The 22937-nt window shown below is 41.5% G+C and overlaps 1 protein-coding gene across 1 annotated transcript in view; it reads left to right on the plus strand.

The window, feature by feature from the left end:
- PRPS2 (phosphoribosyl pyrophosphate synthetase 2) overlaps positions 1-22937 on the plus strand; it is a 32627-nt gene that overhangs the window by 1257 nt on the left and 8433 nt on the right. Inside the window, exons 2-4 of the mRNA XM_054973302.1 lie at positions 14655-14838; positions 20278-20376; positions 21876-22000. Of these exons, the coding sequence (XP_054829277.1) occupies positions 14655-14838; positions 20278-20376; positions 21876-22000 (408 nt within the window). The remainder of the gene's footprint in view (positions 1-14654; positions 14839-20277; positions 20377-21875; positions 22001-22937) is intronic.

Below are 22937 nucleotides of genomic sequence, written 5' to 3' on the forward strand. Positions count from 1 at the left end.
GGGAGATGAAGCCCCTCAGATGCCTCTGTCCCAAGACTTGTAGGGCTTTAAAGGACAAAACCAATGCCTTGAATTGGCCTCAGGAGCCAGTGTCATTGCTGTAGTATTGGGGTCATGTTAATATGTTTTGTAGATGAAGTTCTTACCTGAAAACACCTAAGAAATATATGTAGGGCTGTGATAATCTGTTGTGGCAAAAGCCTTGTGGCTTAACTCCCAATCTTTGCTTCACTTATGAAGAGTTGGCAAATATCTGCCCTTTTCTTCCATTTTAATAATCCTGATTATGAGTAGGACAGAGGAGCACTCCAGAGATGCTGCTGAACTCAAGATTCCACCAACAAGAACCCTGTGGGTACTTTTCAGTGATAGGGTTTCCTTATGTATGGCAGTGGAAATGCCCCATAAATATCTATCTGGGAGGCAGCCTATGTGTAGAGCCCATCCAATGATTTTACAGCTGTGTGTAAATTTGTGTTTGCTTTTGTTCTTGAGTATGAATATTAACAACAGAGTCGTGATACAGCTTTGACTGACTAGCAAAGAGTGATCAAGCTTCAAAGCCTATGGGATAAATGATTTTTATCTTGTCTTTTTCTCTCCATTTCCCGGCCTGCTTAGAAGTATAAAAAAATATCTTTGTTGTTTCCCCTAAATTAAGGGAGTCTGTCTGAGATGGTAATAGGTTAAGTAAGTCTTCAATGATAAGGTATCCAAGCATCATTATCCTTCTGCTGAAAGAGATATTTCCATTTCCCTGTACCCAAATGGTGGTCAGGTTAATTCCTGGGAAAATAAGTTTCTTCTTTCAGATAACTCTTTCAAATGTAATTGCCATGTAGTTGAGTCTGTGAGTGGATGGTACCTTTCAAATAACGGAAGATGTGAAACAGAGTTCTTTTCCCATATCTTACCTGTACCATTTTATGAAGATTCTGAGAACTTTAAACAAAAATCTTTTTAAAAAATCTTTGCCAGACAGATATACTGGGCTTAAAACTTCAGTACCAAGACATTTACCCAGTAATCTGCTTTAAAAGGTAGGGGGGATACTAAGGTGAAGGCAGTTTGTATTAATACATTTACATAACAACAGCAGAAGGCATATTCTGCAGTAAGGCCTATAAGTATTGAGGGAATATGAGGAAGGAGAATCATAGATAAGTAAGGATAGCTGGTAGCTTGCAGTGTCATTTGTGTAAAATCTAAGAATTTATAAGGTATGTGTCTTACTGAGACTCAAGGCGGATTCCACAGTGTGGGGTTAGTACAATCAATATTAAGGACATTTCCATAAACAATGCCATAGGGTAAATAAATACAAGTTAACAAAGACATAACGTTAGCAAGAATCCAATACAGAGTTGAAGAAATGCTGAAAAAGAACATAAGCAATTCTAGAACTGATATTAGACAACAGGTAGCACATAGGAGCACATATTTAAAGCAACAGATAGAATGTAAGGCAACATAGTAGTGAAGTCTGTGGTCCCTAATTCATTAGCGAAGCATCTGAGGCCCCCTCCCTAGAATAGTCCTATCTGAGTAAAAAGCCTTTTTGAATAATTTGGTTTTGTATCATTTGCAGAAAGCCGGAAGAGGGGGGGGCTCTCCTGACCTCCGCAGGCAGGCCGTTCCACAGGGAAGAGGCCACCACAGAGAAAGCCCATGTCTGGGCTGCTGTTGCTTTTGCCATTTAGAATGTTACCACCCCACACTTTTTAAAAAATTTCCCTGTTTTCGGAGTGATTCACCTTAAGTAGTTTCAGGTAGTTACTTTAAGTAGCATCTCAATTAGAAGTCTGATGCTAATCAGAGATCTGGCTAAACTACATCCTGCAGAGGTCCCTGTTATGTAAGCATATTGCTCTTGACTTTAGATTTAATGTATTCTGAATAGTTCTGAAACTTGTTTTAGGGATAATTACCTTTCTCCTCCTCTTTGACATAAAGTACATATCTTGGTGATAGAAAATAAGAAATGATGTCACTGAAGGTGTTCAGTCTACAGAGTTGATGGAATTGTGGAGAATTCATGTTTTCCAGATCAGTTTCTCTTGGAAATGTCTCACTGGCTTTGTAAAGCTCAGAGCCTCTGTATGAGTACTAATAGACATTTAACATACAGTGTAAAAAGATAGCATTATATTTGCTAGTTTACAATAGGGAAACTAGGATTCTTGCATAGATACTTGGGGAAGTAAGTCCCATTAATATCAAGAATATGCGCTTCAGCCATCATGCCTTCAGCCATCAAAAATTAACATCCTAACTTGTTCCTCCCTCCTTAAATTTTCCAGCACATGACCTGAGGGAATATGCACAGTACGTACTAATCTCCTCTTCGTTTGCATGAGCAAACATTGCTGCTTGTGTTTCTTTAAACATAAAAATCACCAGCGAGAGTGATTGCTCCAGGTGATACAAAGGTAGTAGTGAAAGTCAAAATAACTGAGCTAAGGAGTATGTCCCTTAATTGTTTTCTAATTTTGAATTTTTGAGACGATGAGCACTCACTATCACTTTAATGGGTTCCTCTCATGACTGCTGCTTGTTTCCCAAGATCTCAGGATTTCTGTAGTGTTTATTGCTGTTCTTTTTGTTTTGTTTTGTTTTGTTTTGTTTTGGCAGGAATAGCTAAAAGTTGCTTGATTAACAAATGCATGCATATTATGGCACATACCATGCGAAATGAATGGGTTACATATAGATTATCTATCTTGGTCAGTTACCCTGGGTCCAAAGTATATGTGAGCAAAGCCTAGTATTTATTCACTATTTGCATCTTTCTTTCTGACCACTTGTCAGCTAAAGCAACTTGTCCTTAATCATCTGTATCTTCAATTAATTATCTATACCTTAACAGTTTGTGTGCTTTTTGTTATTGGTTTCTGCATTGCTAAGCTTGCTAGCTTTTGCTTTTTGCTTCCACCAACACCATTTATCACTTTAATTTACCAAGGTTTCTACTGCATCCCACTCCCATTATTAAACATCTGTCACACAGTTTTTTTTGGTCTGCTTCCACATCCATATTTTATCTTGAATATTGCTATTTGTTCTCAGTTCATGCTAGTAAAGTGCACTTTGCTTTTTTCTACAAATTTCTATATACTGTTTTAGTTCTTGAGGGGTCCATTTAACAATAACTGTATTAATCTTAGATAATGTAACTATTGAAGAAACATATATAGACTTGCAATAATCCTTTGATGTAAGTAAGCCTGAGAGAGCCTAACATCCAAAGCTACCCAGTGAGTTTCCCAGCTGAACACAAATTTGGACTTGTCCAAATATGATAGGATTCTGTAACCACTATTCTCCCATCACATCTTTCAACTTTTTAGAAGCCCAGTTAGTTTACCTAGGCTGATGGATTTCTCTAGTGGTAGCCCTTCTACGTTAAAAATTCTTTAAATTTTCCAGCATTTTCTTCTTACGCTGCTGTGTGTTTATTGCAGAATGACTGGGAAATGTTTATTCTGCTGTTCACTGGCACTGCAGCGATCACTTCATATTTTACATGGCAGCAGACACATGTTTTATCATGTGCATGTGGCAGGAACCTGCAGCCTGCCAAGTAGATGTGTACATGAACAATGCCTACAATAGTGTACATGTATTACGTTTTTCAATAATGTGTTGAATCCGTCTGTTGTACATGCATTAAAACGAGTATGTAGAGCAGTTCTGTTTTCTATGAAGGATCTTGTCTGCGCTGTTTGAGGGACATTTTTCTTTATGAAGAGCAAAATATGATTTTGACCTTCTGGATTAGAACCCCTAGAGGCCTTATTGCATTTGTTCAGCTTTTGTGGCTAGACTATTACTGGGTTTACAAGGACATGTTCCCTATTACACATCAATAGAAGTGAACAATTAACCAATTGTCTCAGTATTAAGACTGTGGCAATCCTTTCCCAGTAAGAAGATCAGACTCCTCCCTTGCAAGCCTTGAGCCCAATTCCTATGTACTTTGCTAAATTTTGCCCTGCAGGTCAACAAACTCCTGTTCTGTTGGCCCGGCTTAGGGGGTGAGTCCCAGAGTCAGCAGCCTGTCCAGCTTTCTTAGTTATTTGGTCTCTTCCAAAACTGCACATCATTAAACCCATTCAGTTATTTGTGAGCAAGCTAATATAGGAACAAATTGGGTAGCATGATACATACACAGGAAAAAGAAACGAGTCTTCCCTGATTTCCTTGAACACATCTTCCTTGATTTCCTGTGTCACAATATGAAAAACTGTGTATAGTCAAGTGCTTGCAGTATTTAGTAGAAAGTAAGCTGAAATTATATGAAACCAGTATTTCATTATTTGGAAGATACTCATCTAAGAATTAATGTTTCCATTCAACAACCTCATGTTTGATTGTGGTTCAGGAGTGTTCCTCTGAACTGGGAAGGTATTAGTGATGAGGGGAGGGTTAGCTGGATCTAAGAAGAAATTAGTAGTTGCATGTCTTATCTTTTTGTTTTCTCATTATATTTGACTGTTTCTGAAGTCATGGTAACTAATTTGTTTTGTCTGCCTGGGCCATACATGCAGGAGGCAGAAGTGGCAGATAAAGTAGAAAGAGTCATGCCGCTTGAGACTGCAAGTAGTGGTGTCCATCTTTGAACTTGGTTTTCCATTTTAAAAAATCTCTACACATAGAGAAAACTAAAACTGTAAGGAAGCAGGGTCTGCCTCCTCTTTCTGCTTGCTGTGTTTTTCTGTTTGCAAGGTGTTTTCCTCTTTCTGCAGTCGGAAGTGATGCTGTCCATTCTACCAACTCAGGTTTCTGCCACCACTATGTCTATTGCAGTGTCTAAGCCAGTGGTGATCATTCTGTGGCTTACAGAGAGGCACATTCACCATCAACCCAAAGAACCACATGATTACTATGCCCTGTGCATTATGCTCAGAGTTATTCAGGAAGGCTGGTTAATCGACACAAGAGCTACAGAAAGTGGCATGCCTTAATCTTACTTCAGCATGTACTTCAAAATCATCGTCCGCTCAGAAACTTTCGTTTTTCCTCCTCATGTTTACTGGCTTAGCACAAGAAGCCCTTCCACAGTTCAAGAGTATTAAGCAATAGCACTGAAAACATTCAAAAAGAAGGCAGTGCCTAGATTTTGCAAATCCCTCCTCGAAGCAAGGGCAGACCAACTCAGCTTACCCATCTCAGTTTCCCTGTCGTATGCAAAGGCTCTTGGAGCACATGTCTCAGATCATAGAATGCTTCCTTGGCACCCTTGTAAACATTAGCATTGCAAATAGCCAGATTTGCCTGTACAATTTGTGCTTGTCACATCACTCCTGAAGGCACTGATAGATAAAAAAGTTGGCATTCTTAGTAATGCAGGCTGCAGTCCTAAGAACACTCTCCAGGGAGTAAGCCTAGAAATGTGAAATTTCTGTAAATGTAAAATTAAAACATTCAAAAAATGTTTTTTTGGAAACACAAATTTTGGGGGGGAATTAAATATATGCAATACTTACGAAGTTACATTACTGATTTAACAACACAAAAACATTAATGATGCATATAAAATCATACTTTAGGCATATTTATGGGATTTAAAAGTACAAATATCTTCATTTTCTATATAAAAATTGTGATGTACTCAATACTGGTTAGTTACAAACCTCTGCACCCTATGTAACCACAGGGCATGTATCTAAACTTTTGCCATTTGAGAGGTAGGAAAAAATAAAAGTAGAAAGTAGAAAACGAAAGCATGGTCTGCTTATTCTGTCACAATGAGTAGGGCTGTTTATTATTTATTTACATTATTTATACTTCACCTTTCTCACTGGAACTCAAGGCGGATTACACAGAGTACATCAATACAGATAGGGCATACAATAAACAATGCAATAGGATTTGCTTTGTGGAAGCCTGAAACAAAACAGAAATCTGAAAATAGAACTGAAGCAAAGCATAAATATTAATATGATGCATTAAATGGTGCAAAAATTACACAGGAGAAGCCTACTTAGAGCAACAGACAGTATGACAAATGATACACAGTAGTACCAGCATATATAGCTATTGTTAAACTTTGTAACACTGAAACACTTCTTTAATAGTGTAGCACAGTAGTTAAGTAGTTTGGCTGTGAATCAGCACTCTACTGGTTCAAATCCCACTACTGCCATGAGCTTAGTAGGTGGCCTTGGGTAAGCCACTCCTCCAGCCCCCCCCCCACTGTATTGTGGGGATAATAATAACACTTAACTTGTTCACCGCTCTGGTTGGGGTACTAATCTGTCTATAAGAGTGGTATATAAGCACAGTTACTATCATTATCAGTAAAAACATTACAATTTATTAATTTTTGCCAGAATAATTTGCATTAAAAACTATTATTGTGTATGTCTACAGTAGGAAATATTATCTAATGCTATAGATTGTCTTACACAAAAAATGACATACTCCATATTTAAAGTAAAAACTGGTAGTTCATCTCAGTAAAGTTTGTTTTCCGCAGTGTTCCTTGAAATTTCCAAATTTTTCTATTGAAAAAATTGGGGGGAAATGTCATGACCTATTCATGCTATACATTTTGAGTGAGAAAAATCTTGCTTTAAGAGGCATTTCACTCATTCTTTTAAGAAGTCATGGGAGCTCCCCCCCCCCCCGTGCTCCCTACAATTTTCCAATTTTTATATTGGAAAAAAATGGGAAAAAAAGGTTCGTTGGAAAAATGGAGAAAAATACATATTTTCCCCCTTGGCCTTCCCTTCTCTCAGTAAACTACATTAAATAAAGTTGGTCTTATTTGCAAACAAACTTGCTTAGGATTGCTGCTGAAGAATCCTCCTTGTATACTGTGGTTAAGATGATTCTTAAGAATATCCTTGTGTTGAATTGTGAGGATTAGCTGCAAACTCTTCATAATGAGGAGAAAGTTCCCTGAACATGTTCAGCAACATTTTTATCTTGCTATTTGCCCTGACAGGTCTCACACAAATGAAGCCCTGGCTTTCCTATGCATTGTACATATCTGTCCTCTTTCCTCCCTCCTCTCTCATGAATATTAGGGCTAAAGAAAGTTCAGCTTGGTGGCTTCACTCAGGAAGAAGCAGGATGAGTGTGTGTGTATGCAGTGTAACACAGTGGCTAACACAGCCAAGTAAAAGGGACCAGTCTTGGCAACAAATCTGAAGGGAGGAGGGCAGAGGAAAAGAAGAAAGTAAGAGCTGTACTCTGGAGTTTGCGCTCAACTTATTTTGTGTCCAGGCAGCCAGAAGGTGCTGGTGCATGTTGGAGCCCAGGAAGCTGAGTCTGCAGCAGATTGCTAATGCGCTCCTCCAGCCTGAGGCTTCAAGCCCCAAGCAGCAGCAACAAGCAATGCTAAGTTAGCCTAGGGAAGAGCCCTGTGCCTATGCGCTGCAGAGTGACAATCACTGTTCTAAGCAGTTATTCAGCTTAGAGAGACATGAAGCTGCCTTCTGTGGAATCAGACCTTTGGTTTGTCAGGTTCAGTCTTGTCTACTTGGATTGGCAGCAGCTCTCAGGGTCTCAGGCACATCACATCCTATCTGATCTTTTTACCTAGAGATTCTTTGGATCGAACCGGAGACTTTCTGCATGCCAAGCAGATGCCCTGCCACTGAGTCATGGCCCCCACCTTACCCCATGTGTAGTTCTGTAAAGTAGCTGACCCACTTCTGTAGTGGGTAATGCAAATCACTAGTTGCCTGGGCCAACCTGAAGATCACCCCCTGTCTGCTAAGAATAGCAGCAGCTGTGGCTTACATGTCCATCAATTAGTGACATGGCCTTCCATCTTTTAGACTTCAGAGGACGAAGCTGTGTTTAAAGATTCTATTGTTTGGTTGCTTTACTTTAATGATACTGCTCATACAGCCTATTCGGCTCTGAGCTGTTTGGTTGCATTGTGTGCTCTTTTTAATGAAATATACTTGTGTTATTTTTTCCCTTTAAAATTGTTATATCTTATGCATGAAATGTAATCTGCATCCTTGTTGGATGTATCCAGCAATTGGATGGATGGCTTGAGGATTTTTAATGGTGTGCATCACATTTTTTCATGTTACCACTCAGGTTACTATAGGAATAACTTGGACAGATTGCTTAATATTTCCACCTGTTATTCCATTTTTAGTTTTACATAGATTTTGCTTTGTTTTTCCCTCTGACCAGTTTTCTGGTAAAAGTAGTAGATTAAGTGACACATGTATGTGTTTAAATGGCTTCCATTTAAACTGACTGTCTTCAAGAGCTAGAAAAACAATGTCATTTATAATTAGGGAGGCAAAATGGGCTTTGCCCTTAACAAGCCATATAAGCTGGTAAGCTACCGCTGTGTTCTGTTTCTAAGCTAAATCATGTGATAGAGAGAGAGGGGGGGGAAAAGCCAGCCAGTTGCTCTCATAGTAACCTGATTAATCTAACAAAGCAAGGTAACCTGTTCAAGGCTACATGCAAAGAATGGTATGTCAGGACCGAGGACATAAGGCAACTCGATGCTTCAGTCTTAAATTATTGCACGGTATTTAAATACGAATGATAGCTGCCCTAGTTCAACAGTTGAAAACTCCCCACATTCTCCTCTGACCCCTTAAGCGTCATTCTTGCTGTTGCAGATGCTGTGTTTAGGATATGCACTCTCAGCTTCTCCAGTGTATTTTTCAGCAGGGGAGGCATGCACATCTTGTTGCCTCAGAGCTCTTGCTTATCAGTAGCCTACTATGCCACCAAAAAAGTTGGAACTGTTATTGCGAGGTTCTGGAGCTAGAGTGCAAAGATTAAATTGTTATTGGATTTATGGTGGTGGACAGTGGCTTATAGTGACACTCCCCCCCCCCCGGTGGGGTTTTCATGGCAAGAGACTAACAGAGGTGGTTTGCCATTGCCTGCCTCTACAACCCTGGTCTTTGTTAGAAATACAAATACTAACCAAGGCCGATCCTGCTTAGCTTCTGAGATCTGACAAGACCAGACTCACTATCCAGGTCAGGGCATTGAATGTATAGGGCAACAGATTTTATGATTACGCAGACCTTGGCTTTAAAAGTGAAAGCTGTAATACTGTCGCAGGTGATGTTCATGGAATTTTATTTGAAAGTTCAGCTGTGGGTTCTGATGGTGTCACTTTAAAGTCCTACATGTATCTTTAACAAATGGTTCCTCTCCCCCCAGTCTCATTGACTTGCCTCTTCCCCTCAGTAATAACATAGTAACATAATAATAACATTCAGTTTATATACCGCCCTTCAGAACAATTTAATGTCCACTCAGAGCAGTTTACAAAATGTGTCATTATTATCCCCATAACAATAATCACCCTGTGAGGTGGGTGGGGCTGAGAGAGCTCCTAGAAGCTGTGACTGACCCAAGGTCACCCAGCTGGCTTCAAGTGGAGGAGTGGGGAATCAAACCCAGTTCTCCAGATTGGAGTCCCGCGCTCTTATCCACTACACCAAACTGGCTCTCACAGTGACTCACGTAAGATGTCCAAGAGGTCTGTTGTCCTGTTATAGGACCAGAGTTCTTTAGCTTCAGTAGTAGATCTGCATTAGGTGCCTTCAGGCCATTCTCTGAGGCAGCTGTGCCTTCAGCCCATCGTGTCTCTTTGCCATGTTAAGAATGGCATGGCTTTTAGGACCCGAAGCTGCCATTTCTGTATGATAACTCAAAGTGACCCCCTGGGGGATTCAGAATGTAAAAGCTGGATCAGATCACGGACCCATTTAGTCTACAATCTTATTTGTGCCAGCTACTCAAATCGATTTTTAAGATGTATATGCTGCCTTTTACTCTGTTAATGGTGACTCACAGTACATAAAAACAAAAATGGTGTAAAACAATATAAAACCATATTAATAATAAGAAAATCTGCAATGCAAACTACAAAACTTAAATGCTTCAGTATCAAGAACAATTAAAATAAAAAACTTTAACCATCAAGGGTTCAGGCGTATGGGATAGACTTTGCCTGGTCCCTCAAAGATAGCACCAGGTGAATGGTCCTTAGGAAGGAGTTTCATGGCTCAGTGGTGGAACATCTCTTTTGAATACAAAAGGACCCTGGTTCAATCACTGGCATCTCCTCTCGAAAGAATCAGGTAGCAGGTTTTGCTGCTGCCTGAATCCCTGAAGCGCTGTTGTCAGTCGGCCTATAAAGTCCTGCCAGGGACAGATCAATGGTCTTTCTCAGTAGAAGACCGCTTCGTGTGGTCCCGAGAAGGTTTCTTTAGTGGTCTAAAAATCATCTTGGTTGGGACACCTTCTGTATCTCAAAATGAGGAATTTACAACCTCCCCGTTACTGGGTGGGCAAGGGTTGAGCATACCTGTGATAGCTTGCTCCTCGCTGATTACCCTGACAACATCTTCAGGCTGCAGCAATTGAAAGTGCTCCAAAAAAAAAAAGGAGAAGCGTGCCCTAATGGAACAAGCTGCATTTGCTCTCAGTTCAGCCTGGAGCCAAGGAGAAGCAGATGTGGCTGGGTTTTTTTTCTCTGTGAAGTGCTTTGCAAACGTGTCACTGCAAGTAGACTTGAGAGACTTGGAGAAGGCTGACCCTAGAGCCAAATGCATTACTTTTGGGGCTCTTTTTTTGACTGATTATATCTTTGCTGCTGCCATTAGCTGCACTTTAATAGTTTGTATAAAAATGTGTATATTTCAAGTGAGAAAGAGAAGTTTAAAATCATAGCAGAATCTACTTTATGGGGAAAATAAAGGTAAGTGTAAAAAGTTAGCAGAGTTTAAAATCAACTTCTGGATAACCTAGATTCAAAGCCAAGGCCATTTTCATCAGTGTCTTTTGGAGTTCCTGTCTATAAATCAAAGTGAAATGGTTACATTGGCTAACACGAATGTTCAATACAAAGGGGCTCCCTCACCCCTGCTTTTTGGCAGGAAAATGCACAAGCAGGCGATGTATTGCAGTCTAAAATGCATTTGTAGTCTTACTGCAGAAAGTTCTGTCTCAGATGGTGCTGACCCTGAATTCGGAACATGATAATCTTTTTTGGCTCTTTGCTTTAGCAGTCGTATTATAGAATCTGCAGTTAAGCAGCACAATATCAGTTTTCATAAAAGCATGCAAATTTCAAGGGAGGAAAGTTTGAAATTGCAGCTTGAACGCCCATTGTGTGTTCAGTGCCACCTGACTACTATCTAAGGGCTTTGCTGGCATTTATGTACTGAACTTTAAGTGAACTGAAAGTTCCAAATGGCTGAATTTGATAAATTGCATAAAACAAATAGAAATGTTCTGCTGGAGGAAGACCTTGTTTGATTGTCCCTTATCTGCACCGTCACTGCAAAAGATTGTTTAAACTTGGGGGGGAAGGGAGAGGAAGAAGAGACTCAAATGGTTAATTAGTAATTTTGTCCTTGATATATCTGGAATAAAGTGAAGTTCTGCAACAAGCTAGCTGATGCAAATTTTTTAGTGCAGTCGAGCCAAATTTAAGCATTTTGAAGTCCAGTGCATTTCAGAGGAAGATTTAGACATGTGCTTAATAGCTTCATACTGAAATCAATTGTACTTCTGTGCTTAACTCTGGCTAAATCATAGCTTTTACTTTTGCCAGTTTAATTCACATTTTTTTTAGTTATACATAAGAAAGATATGTGACTCTTTGCTGCTCAGTTTTATTAAGGTAGGTTTAATTGTAACTGACTCAACCTCACTTAATAATCTTTCTGGGCTGGCCAAATATCAATTGGATTTTTTCAATCAAAGTCTGGCTTTCTAAACACTACACCACACTGGCTTGCTATATAAATGTGAATTAATGTCACTATGTGGTATTAAAGAATTCTGGTACCTTGCCTTTTATTTTTGCATCAGTGACAACGGCAAATGTAATTCAATAGTCCTTTGTTGAATGTGCCTGATTTTTCATGCTTTGTTTCTCTCCTGTGACATCTTTTAATGAAGTAACAGCTTCTGTGATAAAATCAATTTAAGTTTTATTCTTCTTAAAAGATTTGTCTGCCCATAATTGTGTACAGCAAGGCAAACATTACCAGTTTTTCCATGTTTGAACTTCACACGCGCATACACACACACACACACACACCACAAAGGGGGAGAGAGAGCGAGAGAGAGAGCATTGATCTAGCAAGATCAGCATTACCTACTTTGGCAGTGGCCCTTCATGGTCTCGGGTACTGGGGATGATCTGCTACTGAGCCTTGGCCCCTCCCCTGCCCCAGTTTGTTACTGGCATAGGCTGGCAATACTGGAATTATTTGCTGTGTCTATTCTTCTGCTATCTTGAGTGGACTATAGGGCCCTGTGGACACCAGGCAGAGCTATCTGAGTGTGGATTCATAGAGCTGCCTGTTCTACTAAGGGCGTGAGCTCCATGCTGTGTATGACACCAAATTGGTCTGTTGGTATTTGGAAATCTGTTTGCAACTTCTTTTTGGATGAGTGTCTGCTGTTAAGAGCTTGGAGGTTCACAAAACTTACACCTGAAGGAAATAAAGAATAAACTTCACATTGATTCATTGAAAGTTCATGATCGGTATATTAAGGAGCTGACAAGTGGAGGTGACCTTGAAATTTGTTTTGGAGATGCAAGAAGAGAGGCCTTTATTCAGATCTCTTTGTACATGGGAATCAACATAAATTTTAGGTAGTTGGATCCAAAAATGAAAATTACAGTAATTTCCAAAATAATGCATCTTGAGAGAATCTAGCATACTTGAGAAATAAAAAGCACCTGTAGCCACCCACAGGATTTACCATTCTGACCTGTCCCCCTTTCAGTGGCCTCCACTGTGTGTGTCTGATCCTACTACATCTCTGCATCAGATTTGGCTGAATAATTCAGTCACTTCTGACCAAAGATGAAGCAGAACTGCTGGCCCTCAGAAGAACGCCCTTTCCTCCTGTACAATAATTTCACTTGAGGTGGAGGATTATTTCTTAAAAGGCTTGAAGGGGCCAAAAGTTTTGGTTACACTGGAAGATAGAGCTCCTCTCCAAGCAAGAAGCAGCCAGTCCCTTTATTTTTATAATAAGTGAGGTCAGTTTAGATACATGGAATGCCACATGGTAGCAGACTTACAATGAAATCTTAAGCAGAAATATTCCAGTCTAAGCCCATTGAAATCAGGATTACACCGTTTAAGATTAGGCAGTTAAAGATTGCTGGAGTCCCTGAAATGGGCAGCAACACAATAAACAAAAACCTGTCACATTTTAACGCAGTCCTTTCTCTGAGGACTTTAGAGTAGCTTACATGGTTCTCTCTGTGTCCATTTTTTATAACTTGCCTTAGGCTGGAGGAAGTTCCACCATTCTTAGGAGTAGACATGGGCACGGACTGAGAAAAAACCCTGGACTGTTGGTCCATGGTCTGTTGCGTTTCATGTACCACAAACATTTCATGGACCTGCCCCTGTTCGCAGACCTGTTCATCGGTCCATGGTCCGTTGCTTCCAGGGGCCCTAGGACTGCCCCCTTCACACTCAGAGATGCCAAACTCACAGCAAGTCTTCAACAGGCTCTCCTCCAGCCACCTTCCAAGTTAGGTCAAGATTGCATTTTGGAGGTTTGAGTTACAGACCCTCAAAGTGGTCGCCCCAGAAAACTTCCAGTAGATAGAAGAGGAGCCGCAAACGCCAATTGGTTTGCATTGACTTGCAGCAAGTGGTAGAGCCCTAGGCTAACCCACCACCTCACAATCAAATAATTGAAAGAAAAAAATGAAACAAAAGAGTGAGCCCTCAAGGAGCCCAATAACCTTGCACCCAGAGCCTTACTGCAGCTCTGAGACTGGGTTGGGGCAGAGCCCTAGGCTAGCCCACCACACCACAAGCAAATAAGAATTGAAAGAAAAAATATTAAACAGAAGATTGAGCTCTTAGCTGAGGAAACCCAATAAGCTTGCTCCCAGAGCCTTGCTGCAGCACAAGCCCCAAGCCTCCCTTGCACAATCCAAAAAAACTTCACAACAAGCAGTTTCTCCCTCGGTAACCAGCTGGAAAGTAAAAACGCGGCTCAGCGCTGGGTATTATATATACTGATTGCTCTCCGAGAATGGGAGCTCTTTGGTTGGCAGCCAGAGGTACCTATCAAGGTTTTCAGGGCTAAGATTGGTGTGTTCCAAAGTCAGCAGAAGGCCTGCAGGCAACTCCTCTACGTTGCCTAGGGAATTGATTGCTTGATGCCGAGATGTCTGGTTTGGAGAAGGCTTTGAACTTTGCTCATTATAGTGGAAGGATATGTGTCAGTGATTACTCTGAGGGCATCCAGTGAACTTTATTTTTATTTTATTTATATTCGATTTTTATTCCACCCTCCCCACACCCCTCCCCACATGCCCTCCCAACTTCAAGACTAAGTGGAGATTTGAACCATGATCTGCCCAGTCCCAGTCTAGCACTACTTCTTAAACTCTTTTTGGTCAGTCTGTAATACATTTGAAGTTTTTGCTCATTTTCTCACAAGTTAATGTCATGTAGGGTGGCATTTCAGCTTGAATGACAAGGCTTTTGCAGCAAGTCTCCACTTGATATGAAGTTCTGGAGAATTACCTGGTGCTTGGTGAAAACTTGGGAACAGAAAATGGTTACGTAGGCACACTGTTGTGCCTGAATAAATAGCAAGTAAGTGTGTTCTCTGTTGTATCCTGAAAAGGCCTAATCCTAGCATTGTTTTGGCTCTTCTAGTGTAGAGATTGGCGAAAGTGTCAGAGGAGAAGATGTGTATATTGTCCAGAGTGGTTGCGGTGAAATAAATGACAATCTGATGGAGCTTCTCATCATGATCAATGCTTGCAAGATTGCGTCCTCCTCCCGTGTTACTGCAGTCATCCCGTGCTTCCCTTATGCCAGGCAAGATAAGAAAGACAAGGTATGTGAGGAGCGAACATATTGTTTGAAATGTTTTTGCATACACACAAGTTACCTTTTTAAAGAAACATTTTACGATGTTTTAATATAATTAAATAATATAACATAATATGGTTTTTATCTTTATGTTTACTATTGTGTTATGCTCTGCTCTGAGCCTGATTGCGGGAAGAATGGACAAAAAGTCCAGTTAATAATAATAATAGCAGCAGCAGAAGTAGTAATATATTTCCTTCAGTCACACAGTGATGATTGTTGAGATGTGGTGGCAGCTGCTGCCACCTCCAGTGGTCAATCAGAAGCCCTGATTAATCCCTCCTCTTTTGACCCCTCCCACTTTCTTAAAACACTTGGTGGGTGCCAGGAAAGGTGCTTATGGATACCATGTTGGGGACCCTTGAGCTAGACTAATTAAAGTTGCCCCCTTAAAGATTCTTAGTTGGTAGCAGGTTTCACTAAAATAAGTGGAAGTTGTTACTTCCAAGTTATTACTGGTTCAGTGCTATCACCTGCAAGTATGTCTACATCACTAATCTTACCATTCATCCTGCCGCACAACCTATGGAAAACAAAATGGGCTGCACTCCATAGTATTGTGTCACAAACTCTAGAAACAGTGTCCTTGGTTAGCAAGCCACGGTTGCCAAGTTGGAAGAGCTCAGTATGATCGATCTGCTTTGTGTCATGTTACAACTGCAAATGTATGAGGATGCTTTTATGTTAATGGGTTATTTTCAGTATAAATATGGAGTAACAGTGGCCAGATGTATAAAGCACCAACTGCAGAACTCGTCTTCTCCTGGATTGCTAGTAGAAATAAAAGACCACAAATGTCAGTGTGAAGACTGGCAAGATTTTAGTCCAGTGGTACCTTAGCGACCAACAGGATTTTAAGAGAGACACTGAAAATCTTGTTGGTCTCTAAGGTGCCACTGGACTAAAATCCTGCTGTTCTACTGCAGACCAACAAAGCTGCCCACTTAACTATCCCTAGTGTGAAGATTGAAACTTTTAACAGTTTACAAACAACTCTAATGTCTGCAACTGGGAGTACAGCAAAAGTTATATAAGCGTTTGGCCTGGTTAGGCCTGGTTAGGTCAAAAGGTGTTGAGAATTAGAAATCTTCACGTTGGAAAAACTGCGCTGTTCTCTTTTATTTATTGGTTTCCATTTTAAAGCAGTGCCGGAAACCATGAAAGCTAGTTTCTTAAAGCTGGTGAGAAAATTGTTTTCTGAAATTGCTGAGCCTCTAGCCTGCTGAACAAAGCTGCAGAGAGTCATTTTGTGATTAATGCATTGTGCTTGAGCTTTGAAGTACTGCTGCCCTTCAGATGGAAGGACAACTCAAACCGCTGATTTTACTGCTTGTGTCACAGAACCCTTCCAGTCAAGTGGCAGAAAGAGAAGTTACTGTTACCAGAACTGCTCTTTATTATAATGGGGAATTAGCTGTAGCAGTCTGTAACTATTAATATTAAGCGAGGATCATAACCTATGTTTACGGAGGTCCTGATCCCAGACACTCTAGTGAAAAAGAGGCAGACAAGGAGTAAGGTCCAAACACGTGTATTGAGTGTAGCATAAGCCTAGCTTGCACAATCATACAAAGAACATACAAGGTCTAAGAAATACAGAGTAGGAAATACAGAGACGTTCGCATTAGCTGGTTCCCAACGATGATAGGGGGAATACTCACTTATCCTGGAGCGAAGCAGAGACACAGCAGCGAGGGTGGCCCAATGCCAGCACTGGGACCACAGACGGACAGCAAGGAAGTCTGGATAGGAATGGCCTGAGCACCGAGTGGTCTGAGAGACCAGCTTAAATACCCCAAAACGTACCCTGGGGCTGGTGCTGTACTTGGTGGTTCTCACAGTTTAAAACAAAGGGTCTAATGGGCTACTGAATGGCTTGGATGGGCCACTTTGGTAATCAGATTGTGATAAGTGACACCTCAGGAAGAGGGGACAAAAGAGGGAGGGGGAAATCCAAGTGGGCTGAAAGGATGTTCCAGCGGACAGGGCTTGTCCTGATGTCATCAGCTTTGGAATGCGGAGATTTCTTTGAGATGCATTCTCTAAGTGCTTGGGATGGTCGGCACTTAGTTCCTTCTCCGGGGCGGCTCCTAAGATATGCAGAGCGGGGCGAGGGGCTCTCGCTGCGGACGTGGTGTGCCCGCTTCGCCGAAATGGCTTCTCAAAGCAGTCTTCTTCCCAGGGTCTTCTGGCTGCCTAAGAACATGGATGCCGGCTGGGCATAGCTGGGGCTGGATAGCAGGCTGCCCGGTAGCGAGGGCAAGCTCGGCGACCGGCCCGCGGGAGGCTCCAGACGGGAACTGACCAGGGAGCGCCTAGCCAGGCTCGCTGGAGGTTTCCCCGGCAGGCGCCCGGCTGCTAGCAGCGGCTTGGGCCCATATGAGGCAGGCTTCCATGGAGGCAGGGGGAACAGCACACAAAACACAGTCCAGAGCAGGGAACAGGCACGGTCCGTGGCAGATGGCAATGCAGGCACGGGGCATACTTGTAACAGAGTCCAAACACACACTGGGAATTCCAGATACAGGTCAGGGCAGGGCTGCCCAGAAAGAGAGTCCTTTGTGCAGTTATCCAAACATGGAGTCAGTAAACTACACAGTCTGTTGCAGCAGCAAGATAATTGACACGCAGGCAGGAAACTGACACGTGTATCAGAACACACACGTGCAAAGCAGTCTTTGGTGCAGCAGTGAAACAGTAATGCAGGAAACTTTAGCACAGTTCATAGCAGGCTTCAAAGCAGGGGAGGGGGCCTACTTGGCAACATTACCTGTGTGCTTATAGGATTTGGCTGCAGCCTTGGGACTCAAAATCACTGAGGGGGGGGGGGGGAGAAATAAGACCATTCCAGTGTCAAGGCATACTGAGGTCAAATAGGACAAATAGAACACTCTGACGTGCACATTGGGGAGGGGGAGTATTCGGGTTTGCGTTAAAGCCCAAAACAGTTGCAAGAGGGTTCATTTTGGAACGGAACAGTCAGGTGAGGCTTTAATTTTTTGTTGTTGGTTGTTTAAAAAGTAAAATTGCCTCATCCAAGTTGCTTATGCAGCAGTGTTCTCATGAGGCGTTGCCATTCTGACTGACACAGAGTTGCCATTTGGGGTCATCATGGAGGAACAGACCAAAATTCAAAACTAATATATACAGTGGGTCTTCCCCACTTGCAGACATTCTGGAAACCCTAGTACAGAAAACTAAACTTAGGATAGGTTCTTTACAGATACTGGAGACAAAACACATTCTGACATCCCTGATGTTGCTGCGTCACTTCTGGGGAAACCTTGGAAGTGACATAGGGTAGCTCTAGGACTCACTGTTTTTTCTCCCACTGCTGCTCCAGAAACAGAGGGCTTCCAGTGAGAGACCTTCTATCATAGTGGAAGGCTGAGCAGCAGTAGCTTCCTTTTGTATGCTTTTATTTGCTGTTTTTATTGATTTTGTTGCATTCATTTATTTTGATATGATTTGTTTTTATTTATTTTTTTAATGCTGTTTGCTTAGTTCTGTTTACAGTTTTAGCTGTGAGCAAGTCTGGAGAGGCGGCATACAAACCTAATAAACAAACAAACAAACAAACAAACAAATCTTGTATGAAGTAGCTTTCTTGATATGCAGTCCTAAATGATGATTCTGCATTATGGCTTCACATGAATCACTCTTAATAACATATAAATAAACAAATTTGTAGAAATGAACATGTTTCTTTCCTTGCTACTACTACTACTACTACTAATAATAATAATAATGATAATAACATTTGATTTATATACCACCTTTCAGGATGACTTAATGTTGTTATTATCCCCACAACAATCACCCTGTGAGGTGAGTGGGGCTGAGAGAGCTCTGAAAGAGCTGTGACTGACCCAAGGTCACCCAGCTGGCTTCAAGTGGAAGAGTGGGGAATCAAACCCGGTTCTCCAGATTAGAGTCCTACCGTTCTTAACCAATGTACCAGACTGGCTAACAAAAGTCAGGCCAGTCAGAAATCTGGAATACAATCTGTTGAAATTGGCCTCTCCCTTTCTCTTACTTCTTTCAGGCAACGAGGGACCAAACCAGCTACTTTGAACCAAGACAACCCCATGTAGTTTTCAGACATGTCCTTTCTGGAGTCATCACAGTGACTGTTAAACAAAACATGGCTTTTAAAGTGATGACTGTCAGACCTACTGTTTGAAATGTATAGGATTTTTTTTAGTCCTCATTTTTTAGATGAATTATGTTATCAGTGCAGTATGTTGAATTCTGCCCATTGCTGCTGACGCAACAGCACAGCAGGCAAGCACTGGAGTCTGTGCTGTTGGGGTTTTTTTTGTTTTTGTTTTTTGCCTGAATAAAATTCTGGATGCTCAATTTTTTTCTGTCACATCTCTGGAAATTAAATGTGTCTGAATACTACTAGTTATGCTGTACTTTCTTCAATGTTTATGATTTTTTTCATATGTGATGAATACTTGAAAGAAAACATAGTGCTGTATATACAATCCAAGCTCTGCTTCTGGGGAAGCCACCATTCCTTCATTGTGTGGTGAGCAGGGCTTCTGCAATGAATCAAAGCTGCATAGCAGAAGGGCTTGCTGGATTGTTTTAGGTTGCAGGATAGTTACGTCCAGGGCTTTTTTTCTGGGAAAAGAGGTGGTGGAACTCAGTGGGTTGCCTTCGGAGAAAATGGTCACATAGCTGGTGGCCCTGCCCCCTGATCTCCAGACAGAGGGGAGTTTAGATTGCCCTCCGCGCCGCTCCCCTCTGTCTGGATATCAGGGGGCGGGGCCACCAGCCATGTGACCATTTTCAAGAGGTTTCGGAATTCCGTTCCACTGCATTCCAGGTGGAAAAAAGCCCTGGTTACATCTAAACTTGCGTGCATGAGTTCTTAAAATAAAATATTAAAGTGTCCATTAAAATATATATAACAGGACTTTAAAAATGTGTGCTTTACTACGGCACTTGCATTTTCAAGGATTTAAGCAGACTACTTCTACTTATTTATTTCAATATGAACAATTCATACCAAATGTTAGAAAATTAATTTTATGGATTTATTTAGTGCAATTTTTATCCTGCCTTTCCTCAAAAGAACTCAAAGTGCTGTAAATATTGTCTCCTTCTCCGTTTTATCCACACAGCAACTTTGCAAGGTGACTGGCCCACAGCCATCTAATAAACATCATGGCAAATATTTTATTGCAGATTGCCCTGGTCCTAGCCAAGCGCTACATCACCCTAGCTGTCCTATTATGTATTATTATTATTATTTTTACTGCCGTTTTAAAGTTGTGTGCAGAATAATCCTTCCATACTCTCTATGGTAATCTCAGTGTTTATTGACATAACTTGTAATAGGAGGTCTGACAACTTGCTTTCCAAATGCATAACATCTTTTTTTTTCTACCTTCAGAGTCGGGCTCCCATTTCTGCAAAACTTGTTGCCAATATGTTATCAGTTGCTGGAGCAGACCACATCATCACAATGGACTTGCATGCATCCCAGATACAGGTACGTTTGTTCTGGACTCCATCTTAAGGGCATGTAGTTCTCTTTTTTACTTGCTGCTGTGAAGAAGGTGGCAGCTGAAACCATCATGATTTTGCTTGCTAGTCATGATCATCCGGGCTGCTTTGAGCCTGCAGCTGTACAGTTTTAGTTCTCTCTTAATTCCACATTTGAGGTCCAGTTGAATGCTAGATGAAAATTGGTTGCTTTCCAAGCTTTCATCAAACCACCTGTTTGGGGCTGTGAGCCTAAGATATGAAATCTTCAGTGGTTTCTCAAGGCCAAAAAAGACATTTTTTCTTCAGTCTTGGAACTCACAGCATATATGGCGAGGGCTGCAATGTGTGAGAAAATCCAAGATAGCCATGTTGTTTCAAAGCCTTAATAACTATTTCGATAAGAAGGGGAAAGTGAAGGGCGACACCAGTAAATAGAAGAAATTAGGAGAGGACCTGAAAAGGTATTGAAATGAACAACTCAAGAGCAGCTTCTAGAGCCTGTGAACTTATTCAAATCCTGACATATATTAGTGTATTTTATGCAATCTCATTATCCTGAAATGCATTGAACTACAGCTCTTCATTTCCACTTTTTTCTCCTAGCACTTTCTGAGGGTCTCTTTTTTCTAGCTTTAGTTATTTTCATCAAAAACCCTCCATCAATGAAAAACTAATGACTAAGCTTTTAAATCATTTTCCAAGGGGATATGCATAAGCAAAGCATATTATACATAGCACTTCACAAAGTACTGGAGCCCAAGTTTCACAAACCTGTTCCATTATTTTTAACAAGGGGTTCTGCCTTGCTTCTAAACCCATAGTTACTCTGTGTGCGTTCCAGCAATGGTGTTTTCCCCACTTATTGCCTCTGCTAGAACTTTTTACAGTGATTTCATGGGGTCAAAATTTGGCAGGTGCAAGTTTAACACAGGCCTTGACAAATTTTCAGTGGCCTTAGGAGCCTCCCCCAAAATTTAGGAACCAGATGTGGCTGGCACCACCACTGCCATCAGCTCCCCCACCAGCAGCACCATCTCCTCACCACTTGAGAGGCAGCAGTGGTGGGGCTTGTGGTGATAGCGTTTCCTCCTCCCCCACCCTCGGCTGCTGAGGAGAGGCAGGGCTGGTGGTGATGGTTCTGTGCAGGCACAGAGAGGTTCGTTTTGGAGGGAGTTAAACCCTCCTTCATCCATTTTTAGATTTCTGAGCTAAACTGGTAGGGGGATTCCCAAGTTTGCAGGAAAATCTTTCTTCTCTCCACCTGGCCACGATCTGCAGATTTAAGTAGCCACAGATGGGCCAGGTTGAGAACTGAATATATTGATGATTGATGATCACAACAAAAAGCTAACCTCTATCCCTCACCAAAATAAGCTTTGCACTTCTCTTGAGAATCTCCAGAAGGCACTTACAATAAATGACTGGTGTAATTTCTAGGTGCCCTGGGATTTTTCAAGCCTTGGTTTAACATACAGTAGCTAATTCCTCTCTTGTGGTCTCTAGGGATTCTTTGACATCCCAGTGGACAACTTGTATGCAGAACCAGCAGTATTGCAGTGGATCAAAGAAAATATTATGGACTGGAGAAACTGTGTCATTGTCTCACCTGATGCAGGTGGTGCTAAAAGGTAGAACACACCTTTCAGTCATCTTTTCCAGCATTCATTCTACAAGGCAGAATGAATGTGCTTTGGCGCTTCTGTTGTCTGCCTAAGTGAACTGGTACATGGGACAAGCTTCTCTTCAACCTTAATGAAAAATACTAGCAGTGTAAGATTGTCTCAGTGCTCTAAAGACCGTTCCTTTCTCTTTTCTCTTTTCTCCCTGCTTTTGGCTTCTTTAGCTAAATGCCTCCACAGAAGGAAAGAGCTTTTCCTGCTGCTTGCTTCTTGTAGCACATTTGTCGCTGTTCTTCCTGTTCCTCCCTCTCCCCCTTCTCTGGAGCAGTCTTTCCTTTCTGTATTATGAGACCCACCTCATTATCCCTGCTGAAGTTTAGGTAAGAATTTACAGTATTTCGATTTATTTTTTACAGGAAGTGTATGCTGAGATTTAATTCTTCAGCTCATGTAAACCATCCATGAAACATCAGAGAATAAACCACTATTCAGATGTATATCCATTTTACACTCCTGATATTTTATTTTTGTTTGATAAAGTATATATTCATTAAAGCAAAGGTGTGGCCCAGCCTCTAGGATTATGGGGTGAGGGGTAGGGAATGAAAATCATGAGGGAGATGCCCCCTCCCTCCCAGACACCTTCCCCTTTCCCTCTGAAACACTATTACCTCCTGTCTGCCAAACAGCCTTCTCCCCCCCCCCGCCACCTCCATTTGTTAGTTGTTTCGAGCATGTCGGTTTTTTGTTACATCAGTGTCCAGTCATGGGTCGTCTGGGCATGCTGTAGCACTGTCCAGTCACAGGGCAGGCCATTGCATTGCAGCAATGGCCAGGCTCTATGTGAGTTGTGACACTCTGCTGGGTGGGCCTGGGCTGGCTCTGATTTGTGCACATGTGCAGGAAATGTTAATGTTTACGTCTTTGTTGAGGGGGGGGCATAAAC

This window comes from Eublepharis macularius, chromosome 3 (assembly GCF_028583425.1).
Source record: "Eublepharis macularius isolate TG4126 chromosome 3, MPM_Emac_v1.0, whole genome shotgun sequence".
Classification (NCBI taxonomy): Eukaryota; Metazoa; Chordata; class Lepidosauria; order Squamata; family Eublepharidae; genus Eublepharis; species Eublepharis macularius.